The sequence below is a fragment of the Ictidomys tridecemlineatus genome, chromosome 4 (assembly GCF_052094955.1).
Source record: "Ictidomys tridecemlineatus isolate mIctTri1 chromosome 4, mIctTri1.hap1, whole genome shotgun sequence".
Lineage (NCBI taxonomy): Eukaryota > Metazoa > Chordata > Mammalia > Rodentia > Sciuridae > Ictidomys > Ictidomys tridecemlineatus.
The window spans coordinates 175,596,863-175,615,423 of NC_135480.1; the positions used below are offsets into that span (position 1 = coordinate 175,596,863).

At 46.5% G+C, this 18,561-nt stretch overlaps 1 protein-coding gene across 1 annotated transcript in view; it reads right to left on the bottom strand.

Moving 5' to 3' along the window:
• Window positions 1–18,561, bottom strand: part of Pax5 (paired box 5) — a 174,809-nt gene that overhangs the window by 81,669 nt on the left and 74,579 nt on the right. The window contains exon 5 of the mRNA XM_005326287.4: window positions 7,026–7,155. Within this exon, the coding sequence (XP_005326344.2) occupies window positions 7,026–7,155 (130 nt within the window). The remainder of the gene's footprint in view (window positions 1–7,025; window positions 7,156–18,561) is intronic.

Consider the following 18,561-nt stretch of genomic DNA (forward strand, 5'->3'; position numbering starts at 1 on the left):
CACTGAATGTGGCCTTGAACAGGCCACCTGCCTTCTCTGGGACTCAGACTTCCCAGCTATGAAGAAGAGTCAGATCCCATGATCATCCCACCCCGGCCCTGGACATCAGCTTGAAGGAAGGGTAGCAGTGCTTAGACTGAGTTCTGAGCCCTCCGACTTCCCCTACAGCTGCCCCCACACACTCAGATACCCACTTGGCAGGTCTCAAACCCTCTCCTACTACGACTTACTTTATCCCCAAACACAGCCAAGGGAGGCAGGTCGAGCAGACATTGCCATCCCCATTTCATAAGTAGGGAAACAATGAGACTTAGAGAGAACAATCAATTTGCCCAAAGATAGGACCGATTAGATGGTAAAGTCCAGACTTAAACCTATTCCTCGGACTCCTAGTCTGGTGCTCTTTCCTCCAGCCCTCAGCTACTGCTCAGATTAAAAAGGCAAAAGAGGTGTGCTTTCTTGGATGTTCAACTTTGGGAAACTGAGGCTCCAAATATTGAGCCAAGAAAAGGAGCAAATCAGAGCTGGAGGACTCGGGAATTTGGTAACCACTCTTTCTTGGCAGGTGCTCATCCGCTGCTCTACAGCATGGTTTCTGTTGCTTAAAGTGGCCAGTGTCCATGGGAAGCCTCAGACTCCTGGGCCTGGGTCACCTACTAGGCCAGTGCCTTCTAGTCTTGTGGCACCAAAGGAAGCCTCTCTGCCTCTTCCTGCCATTCCAATCTACTAATGCAAAAATGTGGTTCCCAGGGGAAGAGAACAACAAGGACACAGGCTTGAAACCAGTCCTTTGTTCTTCTGAAGAAAAGACCACATGAGCCCAGCTTGGGGCAAGACTGCCAGCTCCTTGACCATCGGGGAGGTGGGTAGAAGCAGGAAGTCTGGTGCCTCACCTGCTGTCCTCTCTGGCAGGTAGGCACAGTGACTGCCCCATCAACAGGCCTATGGCCCAAGGTCACACCTGCAGATAATTAGTCCCAATCAGGATAGGCCCAAACTGCTGACAGGACAGGAACCGGTTCACAAACCGTGGCCCCAGCTGGTAGAGCAGGGGTTGAACTTAATATCGAATGTGTCATGTAAATGGTAGTAAGAAATGGACCTGCTCTCTAATGACATCTGTCTTGGACAGCGTGGAGTGTAAGGACTGGGATGGAGCTCAGGGAATACCTACCTCCCACCCTGCCACCCCAGACCCCAGGTAGAGCTGTGGGCTGGACTTGTGATCTTGTGTGGAGAAGTGGCCACTATGCTCTGGGTCTTTTGGGAAGAAGGGCAGAAGTGGGCTGGAATAGCCCCCCTCATAGATTCAGAACCTCATCAGCAAGAACTTCATCAGCACAGCCACCAACACAGGTGGTTAAATAAGTGCTCTGTAGCAACATGGAGCCCCCGACAGTTCTTAGGGGATGTCCTTCAAGGTGTCTTAACAGTTCACAATGGGACCTAACTGCTTCCTAGAGGGTGCTTTGAAATTTTGTAGGGGCCTTTATATGATGAAGGGGCATTTGCTGGCCTGCAGTGGAACTGTCCCATTCAATAAAAATTTTTCCTTCATCCTACACTGTTCTTATGTCCCGCCAAATGTTCAGGTGCATAAAACAACAACAACAACAACAACCTATTTACAAATATTCGAATCTAGAACTGAACTTCATTTACATATAAGTGTGAACTTGCAATTTCCATGGCCTTCATATACTCTGACTTTTCTAGGAAGGTAACTACCAACTATACCATGTAAATCAAGCAAACCTTTGTCTTACAAGGAACTTTGCCAAGAGTTCCTCTCCTATTTGTGAAATCCTGCTCAGGATGGGCAGGCACAAACCCCTGATCCTCACCCCTGCCTATGTCTGGTCAGGGGGCTGCATTCACAGTGGTGCTTCCGTGTGTGTGGAAAGCCCTAGGCCCCTCCATGATGTCACGGGGGTTAGACATTCAGAAGGTATGCATATCAAACACATATTACTTAATAATAAATAATGTTGCTTTTATTTCTTCTTTACCTCATCGGGCATTGTTTTGGTTTTATCTGAAATTAGATGTGAAAACAGTCTACATTCTTTTTGAATTTAATTTCAGGAGAGTAAAGGGACATTGTAAATATTCACTATCCCAAGGGGACTCTGGATGGGACTGGGTAGAGAATGCCAACTTGATTTATCCTTAGTATGTGATCAATGCTCCATAAAGCAGAGGAAGGGGTGTAGAGATCTTCTACCGAATATCACTAACTTGATATAGTGTGTGTGTGTGTGTGTGCATATGTGTTGTGGGTTCATATAATGGTTTCATTAACCACAATATAATTTTTGTATTATATTTTGCACTGTCTCTATATTATAATATTGTATTATACTTTTATATAAATGGGAGCATACTTAGCAAATGCTCACTTCTACTCAAATATGTATCTCAGACATTTATTCATGTCTGTACAGATAGCTCTACTTATTTTTGATGGTTTCATAGTACTTTATTGTACAAAAAAGTCATAATTTAGCCAGCTCCTATTGATAGAAGTTATATTGTTTCTATTTATTTGTTATTATGATAATTTCATGACTACTACACATATGTAGATATCATTGTGCACCTGTGTGAATATATCTGTGAGAAGAATTCCATAAAATGCATATAAAAGTTCTAGGTCAGAGAATAGGTATGTATATTGAAAAAATTGATAGTTATTACAAGTTTCCCTCCCATAAGAAATTACATCAATTTATACTCCTATTACAGTATATACAAAAAATATGTTTCTCATACCTTTTCCAACACCAAACCTTAATCTTTAAAAAGCTAATGGTATTGTTTTTAAGTGTCTCATGATTATTTTAATTTGCAGCATTAAAATTATAAATCAGATCCACATCTTTTTTATTTACTATTGTGGCATCTGCAATTTTTCCCATTGAATTACCTATACATACACTTTGCCTGGCTTTTCTACTGACTTTTTTTTCTTAATCATTCTTAAAAGTTCTTTGCATATTAAGGAAATTCTTTATTACCTGTGTTCTACTTTTTGCCCCCCAATTTTTTTATTGTCTTCTGGATGTTTTGTTTTGTTTTGGTTTGCTTTTTTGCAGTACAGAGGATTGAACCCAGGGCAGCTACACAACCCCAGTCCTTTTTATTTTATATTGAGACACAGTGTTGCTAATTTGCCCAGACTGTCCTTGAATTTGCAATTTCAACTCCTGCCTCAGTCTCCGAAGTCACTGAATTTACAGATGTGCGCCACTTTACTCAACTTCTTTTGGTGTTTTTACCTATATACAAAAGATTCACCATTTTAACAGTTATTTATATTTTATCTTTATTTGCAACATACTTTTTTAAAAAATATTTTTTAGTTGTTGATGGACCTTTATTTTATTTTTTTGTATGTGGTGCTGAGAATCGAACCCACGAATGCTAGGCAAATGAGTTACCACTGAGCCACAACCCCAGCCCCTATTTGCATCATATTTTTAAAAGGCCTTTCCTAAGATTATAAAGATTTTCCCTTATGTTTTTCCCTAGTTTATTTTTTTCAGTTGAAGTTTTGATCAACTTCAAGTTTTTGTTTTAATTAATATAATTATGCATACTTATGGGATGCACTGTGATATTTTGATACACATGTACAATGTGTGATGGTCCAATCACCTCAACAACCATTTATTCTGATATAAAGAGTGAAGTAGCCAGGTGCCATGGGACATACCTGTAATCCCAGCAGCTTGGGAGGCTAAGGCAATAGATAATGAGTTCAAAGCCCGCCTCTGCAAAACTGAGGTGCTAAGCAACTCAGTAAGACTCTGTCTCTAAATAAAATACAGAACAGAGCTGGTATGTGGCTCAGTGGTTGAGTGCCCCTGAGTTCAATCCCCGGTACTCCTCCAAACAAAAGTGAGGTAGGGGTCCAATAGGCTGCATTTATAAACACCTACATATATTTGGATCTGTTTCTGGACTCTCAGATTCATTATTTGTCTGAAACTTTACTTCCAAGAACAATTTCAGTTATTGGAGCTTTATTGTATTTTTTAACTGTTCTAGGGCTTCTACCCATTTTTTTTTAATTGCAGAATTTTTCTAACTATCCTAGAGTAATTATGTATCCAATATTTAACATCATTTGGACAAAGTCTCCTACCCCAAATCTGTTAATATTTTGTTTGAGATTGCTTTAAACTAAAGGACTACTTAGGGGAAATGGACATCTTCATGATTTTCAGTCTAAGAACAAACAACATCTCTCCATTTATGTCCTTCAGTGGAGTTTAAGTTTATTCCTAAGGATTCTCTATTTTTTTTGTTGTTGTTGTTGTTGATGAGCTCTTTTTCCCTATTATGCTATTGTTTGTTTATAAGAAACCTAGTGATTATATTGATAATAGATTATTCTTAATTCTTCAAAATTAAGCATATTTATGACTTTAGGATACTTACAGTCTTTTCCTACTCTATTATGTGACTTTAAGATATGAATGCCCTTTACCTGAAAATACAATCCACACCCAGACTTGCTGCCTAGGCCTGCTGCACCCTCTGCAGGTGCCAGGACACTTAACCCACCCGTTGCCCTAGCGCCAACCTTGTAGGTCGGGCTGTTCAACTCCAGTGCTTCTCCAGGTGGGGATTACAGGATAAATCGGGAGCTGCTGGCTGAGGGCTGTGCAGGCCTGTCCTGAGAGGCCGCTGCTGCTGACACTAATATCCCATGGCCATGTGGGAGATGGCCCAGTGGTACTGCTCTTCTAATTTTTTAAGGGAAGCCAGAAATTCATATTATTTTTTAAGTGTGGCTCAAATTTTCTTAAAGCCCTGTGTGAGGCAATTAGACATATCTAGGTGATAAATGATTCTTTCACTAGCTGACCACTTCTATAGACATGCACTTCAGAAAGGAGTCCTTGGCCTTGATTCACTGGATTATTATCCACAAGGATGTGCACAAACAGATGTAAAGTCTTCTTGTGACTTGCCTAAGCCCAAGTTCCGCATGAGTCCCAGTTCTCTTTTTTTGGTTGAACCCCAATTCTAATCACAAGCCCTCTTTCTGCAGTGTGGTCACCTCTGGAATCTCATTTAATCATCGGAAGGACCCAGAAAGACCAGGACCATTTCACAGATGGAAAATTGAGGCTCAGTTTTCCAAAGGCAGACAGCAAGGAAGTGGCAGATGGGCCCCCAGATTACCAATGTGGTAGAGAGGACAGCTGCACAATCCCTGGTGTCCACTGCAGTGCCACTGATCACTACCTATGACCTTAGCCAAAATATTCAACTGTCCTGGTTCTTTAGGCAAGAAACAGACATGCTTATAACAGGACCCACCTCCCAGGGTTCTCCTGAGGGTAAAACAAACTCACTTAGCAGAGTGGCTAGCACTCAGTAAGCACTCAAGGAAGTGACCGTGACGATTATTACAAGCTGGTCTAGTCTTCTTTCCACTCTCCCACCCCCACCTCCCTAATTGTGCTTCCTTGAAAAGAATAAGGATCAGGTTCTAGGGGACTGAACTCTTCTCCTTACCCCTTAAATTGGGCAAAATGGGAAGCTGGGAGAAGTCCTGTCATGGACCCTGCTGACACCAGCAGAGAAGACCTCATTCAACGTCTGTGTAAAAGTTCACTCGGACTGAAGCTCCCTGGCTCCTGACCCCGTTGCTCACCTCTCCCAACCCACAGCTCAGCTGCACTGCAGGCTCCACCCCACCTCAGGTGCACTGGGATCGAGTCACTCTTGCCAGCCCATCTGACCACCTGTATCCAGACCTGCAAACAGGGCCCTAGCTATTTCAGCCTGAGCCCCAGTACTGGCCTTCAGGTTCAGGCCTCAGCTGGCCCTCCCTGCCTTGCTGCTCTGGCCTAAGGCATGCCTGGGACTAAGTTCCTATCTCGCCCATCCCTACTACTAAAATTCCAACCCAGATCCAGTTCTCAGCATCCCTGATGCACGCACAGCCCACCTGCACATCTGAGAACTCCTCATCTCTGTCACTACTCACTGTGTTCTGCACACCAGCCTGTGGGGAGATCGGGCCAAACCCCCACCCAGTGCTCAAGCCCAAGAGCAGCCCATCAGTCCCCCACTGTCTACTTGTATCTCCTGCCTGCCAGGTTGGGAAACCCCCTGGAGATGGCCGCTGAGCCTGTTCCTGGGGTTCCATGGGGAAGAGCGATGGAGCTATGGAGAGGGGTCCTCTGCAGCAACAAGCCCAACGGTGACAGGCCACATAAAAGGGTTCAGAGAGGGGTAACATTAGCTCCATTTCTTGGGTACCTACTGTGTGCCAGGCAAGAGTCAAAGCACCTTATACCCAGGAATGTGTTCATCCTCCCAGCAGCCCTGGGCAGCAGGATTTTGCTATTCCCATCATACAGATCAGAAAACCACAGCCCAGAATTCTTACATGACTCACCTGAGATTGCACAGCTAGAAAGAGGCAGGTACAAACCCAGTTGTGAGTGGAAGGGCCAAACTCTTTTGCTTTGCCTTCTGGGGACAGAGCCCAAGAACTTGGCTCATGCTAAGCAAGTGCTCAACCACTGAGCTACACCCCAGCCCCAGGGCCCAGACTCAATCTTCAAATGGACAGTGAACATCCTGGCTGCCTTGGGCCTTCCAAGAAGGCAGTTGCTTGGCACCTACCCAGCATCTTCCAGCCTAAGCCTCTGGCCTCCTTGACTCATCCCCTGTCTAGAAAATCGAAATACCACCTGGGAAGGGTTCCACCCCTCCCTGAAGCTGGCACCAAGCAGGGCTGCCTGGCTTAGGAGAGGGATAAATCCCAGACTTCTGAACACTTGACCCCACTCACAGGCACTGCCCTCCCAATTTTTGTTGTTGTTGTTCTCTTTTGGCTTTATCAGAACAATGTACAATTATGTCTCATCACAGCCAAAACTGCAGCCCCAGCAGTCTCCCCCTGACCTGTTCCAGGACCTCATAACCTCATTTAAGTAAATGGCCAGTCATGTCCAAAAGCACCAAGAAGCCGTTCTTCCCCTCATCCCTGTTACCCTCACCTGTCACAATGGGGTAGGACTGTGGGCCCGGCACGCTGCTCCCAATGTCCGCAGGGGTGGGGCTGGTCAGGTTGGCCTTCATGTCGTCCAGTCCTCCGGCCAGTGAGGCCATGGCTGAATACTCGGTGGTCTGAAAGAGGAAGCAGAGACACCTCAGCACCCCCGTTCTGAAGCCCCCTAATCAGACGCCACCACCATGTTCTGGGCTGAGCCACTCAGCTGGGCTAGTCCATGCTTGTGCTGAGGCCCACGGGGGCTCATGATTCCTCTGCTGTTGAAAGGATGGATTCGGCTCGACAGAAGGAGAGCTGCCCACAAGTAACAACGGTCCCCAGGTGAAGAGGGGAGCGGGGGTCAGGGCAATTTCTCAAGAAATTAGACCCTGTGGCCTGCAGGTTCCCCTGGCCCAGACCTAAATAGCCAGAGGCATCCGTCCCCCTCAATGCCAAGAAGGAGTTATCAGTAACCAAAGCCAGGTATAAATAGCAGTCAGAACAGTGTGTTTGATTTCTGTGCTCTCTATTCCACAGGATAGAACTGTAAAAACAAGGGTTTAAAAGAAACTGGGAGCTCATCCGGGCTAGACCCTCTTTCACAGACAGGTAAACTGAGGCCCAAGGGTAGAAGGGCTTCATGCATGATAGAACAGGCAGAATATCAGCTCAGGGGATGAGTTACCATAAACTGTCACCATAAATCCCATACATCAAGCTCTCTGAGTCAGTTTGGCAAATGGTTTTAAATTCTAGAAGCAAGTAATCATCTGGATGCTGGAAACCCTGGGGTGCACAGTCCCACTCATCAAGTCCATGCCAACCCCGTGCAGTGGCCATGCTCCTTTCTTTAGGCCATTTCATGAAATCAGAGCCTATCACGAGTCATTTCTTTGCCATCCAAGTCATGTCAGAATGGCCTCCAGAGGAAGCAGGGAAGATACCAAACTGCATCTTCCCATTCAAGGACAAATCAAATTACAAACATGAGCCATGCATCCCTTCCTCTCACCAAACCCCACGCCTATTTTTGGTTAAAGAAAGCATTTGCAAACACTTAAGCCAAAGACTTTGGCTATGCCTGCCAAGCTTTGGTGTGGGGAGCTTCCCAGGACCTTGGCATTGCCATGGGGGACACATCCTTGTGTGTCCAAGGTTATGTCCTTGGCACACAGGGACAGAGAAGCAAGCAGTTTTCTGTAAGGGGTTGCAGGCCCCTGGGGTAGGATGTTGAGGACTAAGCCACCAGAGGGAAACCAAAGCAGACACTGGGCAAGGGGCAGGCGGAAGGGATTCAGGTCAGGCATGATCCTGGCACTTTTCTCTGTAAATTAGTTAGAAAGCACTTCCCAGGCAGCTTCAATGCCAACCAGGGTTGATGGCAGCCATGTGTCCAGAAGGTGCTGCAGGCTCCGGGGCCCTGAGATGATGCTTCCTGAGGACAGCTGATCCAGAATGCCCTGGGCTCATCCATCATCTTCCAGCAGAAGCTGATGCCAAAACACGTAGAGAAGAGCCCAGACCCAAATTGAGCCCAGGGACTTCTAAGGGAGAAGAACAAGGCCGGAGGGCGGGCCTACCTCCATCAGGAATCACTATGAAGCTGCAGTAATTAAGACAGTGCAGTATTGGCACAGAGACAGATAAATAGACCAATGAAACAGAACCGAGGCCAGAAACTGATCTGTGCACATATGGAACCTTGATCTATGAGAGAGGAGACATACAAATCAGAGGGAAAGGATGGACTCCTTAATAAACAGTGTGGGGTAACTGGTTATCCATTCAGAAACAAGGAGAAAAAAGAAATTGGATCTTTACACCAGACACAAAAATCAATCCCAGGTGGATTAGAGACCTAAATGCAAAAAGCAAAGGCATCTAATGTGGCCAGCTCTATGTCCAGCCAAAAGTCCTTGGGCATAAGCCTGTCCTTCATAGAAGAGGGACTGAGGGCCTTTTTGTCCCCAGCTGCTCATATAGGGCTCCTCCTCCAGCAGCCTTTCCTGACTACAATTACTTGGGAGGCACAAGTCCCACTCTACCTGCTGGCCCTGCCAATTGGTACCGGGAGACAGCAACCTCACCAGCACATCAGTAGCTTATCAGCCACTTACTCTATCTACACCAGAAGCGTTACCTGTGTCCTCCCACCTCATCCTCACAGTCGCCCATGAAATAGCCTACGTTGTCCCCATTTTACTGATGGAGAAATCGAGACTCTTATTATAAGAAGGAAGTGACTTGCCTGAGGTCACACAGTTTTTAGGTCCCAGAGCCAGGATTCGACCCTGGTCCATCAAACTTCATAGTCTTGACAATGACCCTAATGATTTTACTACTATTGGTCCTGACTCATTAAGAGGTGGTGAGATCAATATGGTGGTCCCAACTATTTTTTTAAGGGAAACGAAAATTGAAGAGAACAGAAAATATCCAAGGCTCTCACACGTAGAAAAGGCAAGACCTAGTTTATGAATCTTTGTTGTACATATCAGTGGCTGTATGTGTGTTAGATGGAGATAAAACTCCATTTCTTGCTCTAAGTTATGGCCAGCGGTGTTGGGAAAACACTACCTTCATTGTATGCAGCAGGGAGCCGTTGGGGAAAGGTCACTGTCTAGACTTGGTTCCTGTAGGATGGAACTTGGTATGGCATTAGTCTCCTAATTTGCTAACGATGAATTTGGAAGTAAAGCTCACGGGAATCAGCTCCTTTAGTGCACTGCAAAGATGGAGGTCAAAACGCCTTTGCAAGGCTCTCAGGTGGCATCTTCTAGAGGTTCTGGGTCCCTGGGGACGGGTTCCCAGATACCCTGCTGGAGGTCTGAGCATAGTGGATTTGTGCTCCTTCCAGTATTCAACCCTCCTGTGTTCTACATGGGCTGTGAGACCAGACCTGTTCTTGGACAAATCCCAAGAGAAAAGACACATGGGCCCCCAGAAATTCCAGCCAAGAAAAATAAACGCACAGAGCCATTCTCACGGGGCAGGGAGTAGTCACAAAAGGTCTTGGGGCAGGCTGTTTTTACCCTGCTATGAGCAATCCCTGACCAGGCTGAGAACGACTAGAGGAAGGCTCCAAGGTGATGGGACAGGAGTGACCCACAGGCAGGACACATGCACTAGCTGGAGAGGGCGGAAGTATAAAGGGTCAAAGTGGAAAGGTAGATAACTGGGATCTGACCACAAGGGGTGCACATGAACACGCGGCTGCGCAGTGAGTGAGTGCTCCCTCGGAGCCGGGTGGCACCCCAGCCTTGAGTCAATGCACCTGCGCCCTCCCCACCCATCCCAGGTCTGCTCCCTTCCCGGCCTCCAGCCTCCCCTCTCTGGTATGATCTTCAAGGGGAAGTCTGCTTCCCCCAAAGGTGCGGCACCAATGCCCTGGAGAACCTCAAAAGGGACCGTCAACCCCACCTCAGAGTGTCTTTACTTTCCAGATGGAAATTGCTATTTGATTTTGCTTTAGTCAATAAGTTCAGTATCCAAGTTCATCTAGTCACTCCAGAGGCTGGGTTTGGATCATCTCTTCAAGACAGGACATCTTCTACTGTGCGACACATACCTGGGGAGGTCCCAAAACTCCAGACTCAACCCCCACCGGCTCCCAGCAGGTAAAGCAAACCTCCCTAAGAGCTGCGGCTTGGGGGACTTGGAATGAGGCCTCAGATGCCCCTTGTCATTGTGCCTCCCACTTCACCACCTGGCCAGTCCTGCCTGAAGCCCAGCCCCTCCTCGTTGATGGGATTCTACGTCTCTGCTCCTGCATGAGCCAGGGGATGCTGTCATTTCATTATGCCCAGTTATTCCCCAAATCCTCATCACTGTCTAACCCTTGGAGCTGCCAGTGATTTTTTTTAAAGGCAACTGCATCTTTCCAATATCGGGAGCTCCCCAGAGCATTACTGCACCAGAGGCTTCTCAGGCACGCCAGGACCTGTCCTGCCTCGGCCTGGAAACCCATCTCAGTCACTGAGAGAACTCTTATACTGTCTGCAAAAACCAGCACAAATGTCACCTCCTCCAAGACATTCCTGGCCCTACAGCCCTAAAAATAAGTAACTACCCTCTCACTCTGCTTCCACACTTGGTATTTTCCAGAAAGACCTCCTTTATCATACTTCCCATCACACATAATGGCTGTTTGTCTGTCTCCCTCCTGGTTGCCTTGAGAACATGGAACATACCGGTCCCAAAGTGTTTGTTGAATGAATGACCCAGTAGCACAATATAAGTCACAGCTCTCAAGAATTAATTGGAAGGTATTTGGACAATAGTTCCAAGTGATATGCCAACATCTTCTGCCCTCCTCTCACCTCTACCCCTCATCAAGTCAGGTGACTGGAAAACAATGTCCCTGTCCAAAATTAGACTCTGGGGAAGTGTCTTCTCTGGTATGTGATGGAATATTAGGCATTCAACATTTGTTATGAAAAGAAAAGAAAAGAAAAGAAAAGGACCATACAAAGATTATGTTCTTTTTGTTTTGTTTTGTATTTTGGTACCAGGGATTGAACCAAGGGGTACTTAGCCACTGAGCCACATTCAGCCCTTTTTCATTTTTCATTTTGAGACAGGGTCTCACTAAGTTGCTGAGGCCAGCTTTGAACTTGTCATCCTCCTGCCTCAGTCTCCTGAGCCACTGGGATTACAGGCATGCGCCACTGCACCTGGCCAAAGGACTGGTCTGCAGACACTGCCCACTAGAATATTCAGATTCTCATCAATCACTTCTGCATTTCAGTACCAGAAAAAAAGGGGGTTTTTCCCCTTGATGAATTGTTAATTTGCTTCTGACTGAACAACAAGAACTTTAGAAACCACTGCATATCCCTTTTTGCTTTGCTGCCAGGAAACTCTGTCAAATTCGACCACCATGATCACATCATTGCTGACTCCTGGTACAGTTATCTTCCTCTTTACATAATTTCTGAACTTATTTTCACACTTCACTCATTTAAATACACGTAATAGCTTATTTTGCAGGCCACCTCAAGACCTTTGGGAAAGTGGAAGCTGGGTGAGACCGAATGATAGAAAAAGAAAGATGGGCAAGAAGGAAGAAAGAGAAGAAAATAGAGAAGAGAGTAGAGAAGGCGTTACGGGTGCCTCTTCTCCTGCTAACAGTAGCAATCTACTTGCATTCCTCATAGCTACTTGGGAAGCCACGGGCTGGCCAATGGGGGCAGAGAAATGCATAAGTCACCCTGCAAAAAGGTGTCAGCATGCCTATACCCTTGGGAGCATTGTCCCATCCCACCCACCACCACCCCAGCAACTAACAGTCACAGGCAGTAGCTGTGTCCCACAGTAGCTGTGTCCTAGTGCTCTGAGTCCTTGGGGCTCTTTCTTAGGATATCATCTTGGGGCTTCTGCTCTCTTCTCATTAGGGACCCCCTGGGGCTTGTCCTTGCCCCAGACTCAGGAAGAGAAATGAACTGAGGTCAGCAATTCACAGACCACCCACTTCAATGCTACCAATTGGGATACAACTTCTTCTGCCTACCACCACAGACTCCAATAAAGCCTCAAGGTCAAGGTCAAGATCACTAGCCCCCTCATAGACACCATGTTCCAGTTAATGGAAAGCTTTATTCTCTCGAACATCAGTCAAGAGGATACTCAGGGTCTCTTTCCCAATGTGAAAAAATGGAGATGGGATGGACTTCCTTAGTTAATTTTTATTCATGTCATGTATAATCTATACCCAGCAATAGAAAGAACACCGGGATAGGAGTGGTCACAGCCAGGGCTTAGCCCCTTTCTCACCTGTGTGAAGCAAGCAAGGCCAGCTCCAGTGAGAAAGCCACACAGGGAAGAAAGAGTAAAATGGTATTTTAATCCTAATTCCTAGCTGTCTCCTCCTATGAGTGGGAGCTCTGAGAATCTCAGCGCTGTTTGCAAACTATGCAAAGTGAGATGTTCAAGAATCCTCGCAAAGGACTCCGGAGGAAAGAAAGTACGCACTGGGCATCATTTGGGTCCCTAGGAAATTACCTGGAAAAGGGCTGCCTGGGGCTGCACCAAGTATTGTCCCATCAGCACGGGGCACCACTGCCACAGCATGGAGGAGAGAAGAAACAAACACGTGAGAAGGAGGACCACAGAAGGAGCGCATGGCATCGGGACCGGCATCGGGACCGGAGTCCGGACAGCGGGGCCAGCGACTCAGATGGCCTGGAGGCCTCCCCATCACCTGCAGGGCTCCTCCAGGCACAATGCCCAGCCTTGGGTGGCCCTTAGGAACCTGTCCAGAGCCAGGCCAACCACTCCCATCCTGAGGACCAGACACCAGCCCCCTGCACACCTACCCAGAGGAGGTGGAGGCTAGAGTAAGGAGGAGGGTCCTCAGGCCCGGGGACTGAGATTGAGGAAGCAGAAAGATCTGCCCCCAGGCCCCTCCCCTCACTGCTTCCCACCTGCGTGGGGACTTCCATTCAATGATCTGTAAGTCCCTTCTACTGCTGACCCCCTTTGCCACTATCAATGGCTATATAATGTATGGATTCCATCTTCAACAAATGAAATGAAAGGTAAGAAAGTCAGAGGGGAGTCCATAGGTTAAAGGAGACTGGACACATCAATCTGTCACAACATGGACCCCGATTCAGGCAAACAGACTGTAAAAACCATCACGACATAAAATGGAACAATTGGAAATGTGAATACTGATGGGGTATTTTTATGACATTAAGGGATCTGCTAACTTTTTAGGTGTGATAATGATATTGCAATTATTTATTTATTTATTGTTGGTACTGGGGATTGAATCCAGGGGTGCTTAACCCCTGGGCCACATTCCGAGCTCTTTAAAATATATATAATTTTTTAAAATTAAAAAAAAAAATTTTTTGAGACAGGATCTTGCTAAGTTGCTTAGGGCCTTGCAAAGTTGCTGAGGTTGGCTTTGGACTTGCAATCCTCCTACCTCAGCCTCCCAAGCCACTGGGATTACAGGTGTGCCCCACTGTACCCAGCAACAATTATGTATTTTAAATGGTCTTGTCTTTTAAAAATTCATTCCAAAATATTTACAGATGAAGTGACACAATGTCTGGAGTTTGCTTCAAAATAAAGTGCATTTAACATAATGTGGTATAGCTATGCAACGGAATTCTAATCAAAAGTGCAAAGGATACACATCACAACGTCAATGGGCCTCAACATGGATGGGCCTCAGAAGCACTCTGATAAGTGAAAGAAGCCAGGTAGCAATGACATCCACTTATATGGACTGTCCAGACATGGCCAATCTCCAGATATAGAGAGCAGAGCAATGGCAGGTAGGATCTGGGGGTGGCAGCAGGGATTAACTTATAAACTAGCACAAAATATCTTTCTAGCGAGAAGGAACTGTTCTAATCCTGGACTGTGGTGATAGTTGCACAACGCCTTAAATTTACTAAAAGCCACTGACTTGCACACTTACAATGAGTGAATATTATGGTATAAAATTATACTTCAATAAATTCATTCAAAAGTAAAGTGGAGTACAGAGAGATCTGGGGTATGGGTGAAACAAGACTGGAGTTGGTAGCTGTTGCATCCAGGTGAGGGGATGAGACTAGTATTTCATCTCCTTTCAGAGTTTCCATAATTAAAGTTAAAAAAAAAAAAGAAAAAAAAATCCAGCCAGCCCATGTTTGACTCACAGCCACTCTTGCTGGCACTCATAGGTGGTCCACAAATACTTGTGGGATAATGAGAGAATCCAAGAGGTCAAGGTCAGCCAGGAGTTTGCTCTTGACCTTCTCTTCTCTTCCTTGTGCCCCTGCCCTGCTCCTCCAGCGCCAGGCCCCCTGCATCTTCAGGGACTCCAAAGTTTCAAACACAGCATGCATCAGATTCTTGTCTGCCTAGCACTTTCCAGTTGGCAACGTCCTTGCAGGTGCCTGACGTCCTTGGGAATCCTGGGGTGCGAGCAGATGCAGAAACAGAGCTCAGAGAGGGGAGCCCAGGTGTGCGGATGCCAAGCTCAGCGCCAGTCCCCAGCCGCAGAGGCAGAGCTAGAATCAGAGATGACTACACCACACGGGCCCTGAGGGTAAAGCTCACACACTTTCAGTGGGACGTCCTCCTTCAGGGAAGCAGGCAGGCCGCAGACCCAACTCTACTGCTCCTGCTAGGCGGAGGCCAGAAGAAGCCATGGTCCACATTTTTAACCCTGGATACACAAAAACTACACCTGGAAAAGTCCGTGAGGGAGTAGCCCTGTCTTGATCACAGGATTAGACGGGTTGACAGGGAGCCTGGAGACCCGGCTCTGCCTTGGTCTCCGGGGCAACCTGGATAGACCCCTCCCCGCCCAGGCCTGACAGTGACTCCACTTGCCATTAACTCATGGCTCAGAACTGCCAGGGCCCTCTTGACTCCGACACCTCACTAAAGTCAGAGTAGGGTCCCCACCCTGAGCACTGGGCTCTCCTTGACGCAGCCTCAGTCCAGGATTAGGCTTCACCCTGTGGGTTGGTGAAGGTTTTGCTCTCTGTCCCAAGCCCCCAAATCCAGAGATCTGGCAGCCATCAGGGGAGGCAGGGAGCCCACTGAGGCAAGCAGGACAGAGGTCAAGTCTGACTCTGCCAAGTTCATGGTAGGTGACAGTAGGCAGGCTCCTGTTCCAGGTTCCTTTTCTCATTTGTAACCTGGGGACATACAATCGGCCTCAAAAGGTCAAGAGAAGGCAAATAGGGAGTGATGAGAATGTCAAGTCTGGAGGGCAGGGCTTTTTCCTTTCCATTTTTTTTGAGTTCCCAGGGCCAGATAGATTTTAAAAAAAGAAAGAAAGAAAAAGAAAAGAAAAGCACTTTTAAAAAGTCTACTGCAAAGGATGACAGGAGAGAGCCTTGTGATGGCACTGCTTTGTGTCCTGAGTCTATCACTGTCAACAGGCCAATTGTACTACTGAGTACAGTTTCACCAGATTATGTCACTGGGGGAAACGGGGTAAAGGGTACATGGGATCTCTTTGTATGATGTCTTACAACTACATGTGAATCTATAATTATCTCAGAATAAAAAGTTACTTTTTTTTTTTTTAAAGTGACAAAGTACCTAAAATCCAGGCTACTCTGGAGGTTAAGGCAGAAGGATCGCCCATTCAAGGCCAGTCTGGGCAATCCAGTGAGATCCTGTCTCAAAATAAAATTAAAAAGAGCTAGGGATGTAGCCCAGCGGTAGTAGAGAGCCCCTGAGTTCAATCCCCGGTACCAAAAAATAAAAAAGTAACAAAGCAAAAACATGGTTTTAGCATGGAAGGATGATGACTATCTCTTGCAAAAGTACTCCATCATCCTCAAAGCATTCCTGTTCACATTAATGAAGAGGAAGAATTGCCAAGGGTTCTGAAAGGCCTCGCTCTTTCAGGAAGTCCTCCATGATTTCTTCTCCTCTGTGTTTCTAAAACAACTGAGTTTGCAGATGTCTGCTAAACACCTGTCACTCTACATTGCATACTGTTTAGGGTCCCCTAAAGAGTGTGAGCTTTATAAGGAGAAGCTGTGTTTCTCTCATCCTTGTGACAGCAATGCCTGCTCTGATCAATGCCTGTGGAACTAAGTGACCGGGACAGGTACTATGGCCTGGTATCAGAGGTGCTTCCTGGGATCACGAGAGGATAGATGATGTCAAAGTGCTTTTACTCATCCACAAGTACCCTGGGCATGGATGAGTCATGCTCTTTATTCTTTTGGTTCTCCAGACCTGTGACCAGGCCTGAATCAAAAGGGTTTGCAGTAGAATCGAGGGGTCTCCAGGAAGAGATGTGCAAAGTTTAAATCACTCATCTCCCCAACAACTGTTCTGGGTACAGCCTGCAGGTCCCCCTTGCAGCATACCCCAGAAGGTTCCCCAACAGAGTGGGAAAGCAGGAGAAGCCTTCAGGGAGGGAAGTGGAGTCAAATACTGTGGTTTCTGTTGAGGAGAAACTTTTCTAGCAATGATTAACCAGGAAGCCCTTTTCTTACCCCGGCCTCTTATAAAAATTTGGTAAGGGGCTGGGGATGTGGCTCAAGCGGTAGCGCGCTCGTCTGGCATGCGAGAGGCCCGGGTTCGATCCCCAGCACCACATACCAACAAAGATGTTGTGTCTGCCGAGAACTAAAAAATAAATATTAAAATTTCTCTCTCTCTCTCTCTCTCTCTCTCTCTCTCTCTCTCTCTCTCTCTCTCTCTCTCCTCTCTCACTCTCTCTTTAAAAAAAAAAAAAAATTTGGTAAGCTTCAAACCTCAGGGCCCCAAAGGAGTTCAGGGATTATACAGGCTAATCTTTACCTGATGCTTAAAACCCACCAAATGTGTGTCGCTATGATGGGGAGCTCATTGCTTCTCGAAGCAGCTACTCCATGGTGGCCACACAGCGCTGGCTGTGAGAAAGGACTCACCTTGGCCCCCAGTGGCCTTGAGGATGCTCTCTGAGGATCCAGTTCCAACAAGTGTTCTCTGGGGCTCCCCCGTCACATCTAGTCCACTACTGCTATGTGGACACGGACACACACACACACACACACACATACATATGCTCGTGCTCTCTCTCTCTCTCTCTATCTCTATCTCTATCTATCTCTCCCCTCAGGCCAAAGGCCACCTCTCTGTCTCTTCTGCTCCCTGTCAGAACAAACTTTGTAAAGGGGGGTGCTCTCTGCAAAGACTCCCTGGGGAAGGAGTACCTTCTTTGTCACTGAAGATTCCCAGAAATCTCCAAAAAAGAAGGCTGGGACCAGGCCCTCTTGGTGAATTCAGACTCTTCCATTTGCAATTCGGAAGACTCCACCAGCCCTCAAATAAACCCTCTCACACCTTAATCACAATCAAAAAGCTTGCATTCACTGGATGTGTCCTACACTCTGGGGACAGCCCTAGGTATAAAAATACATAAATTTATTTAATCTTTTTATATATTTTTAGTTGTAGATGAACGCAATACCTTTTTATATTTTTTAATTTATTTTTATGTGATGCTGAAGATCAAACGCAGTGTTTCATACGTGTGAGGCAAGCGCTCCACCACTGAGCCACAACCTCAGCCCAACATTCATTCAATCTTGACAACAACCCTATGGGGTGTTACTAACTCACATTTACAGACAATGAAAATGAGGCACAAAGAACCAAAATAATGTGCATGTGTTCAAATAACTCCCCAGCAGAGTGACCCCAAAGTCCAAGGTCATGGACGCCACTCTGAACCACCTCGCTCTGCCACTATGACTTGCCCCATCAAGTTAGAAGGCGAGAACACTGAAGTTTAGAGATAGGTCACTGAGGTTTGGGTAAGTCACAGAGCAGGGTGAAGCTCAAGTTCTGCCAAAGTCTGAGCTCTCTGTCTTGATTCTAAACTGTCTCATAAAAGATAGAGCCCAGAGAGGGACCTCAGTTGCTGTACCAGGTGCATCTTCCCACATTTTAATCTTCAGATAACCTGCCTGTTCCTGACTCTGAACCCCTGCTTGGCCATTCCCCACGCCCACCCTGATGAGTACTCTCTCCCTCCCTTGGTCCCTATCTTATCTATCCATTAATTAGATCCTGGCTCAAGAACCAAA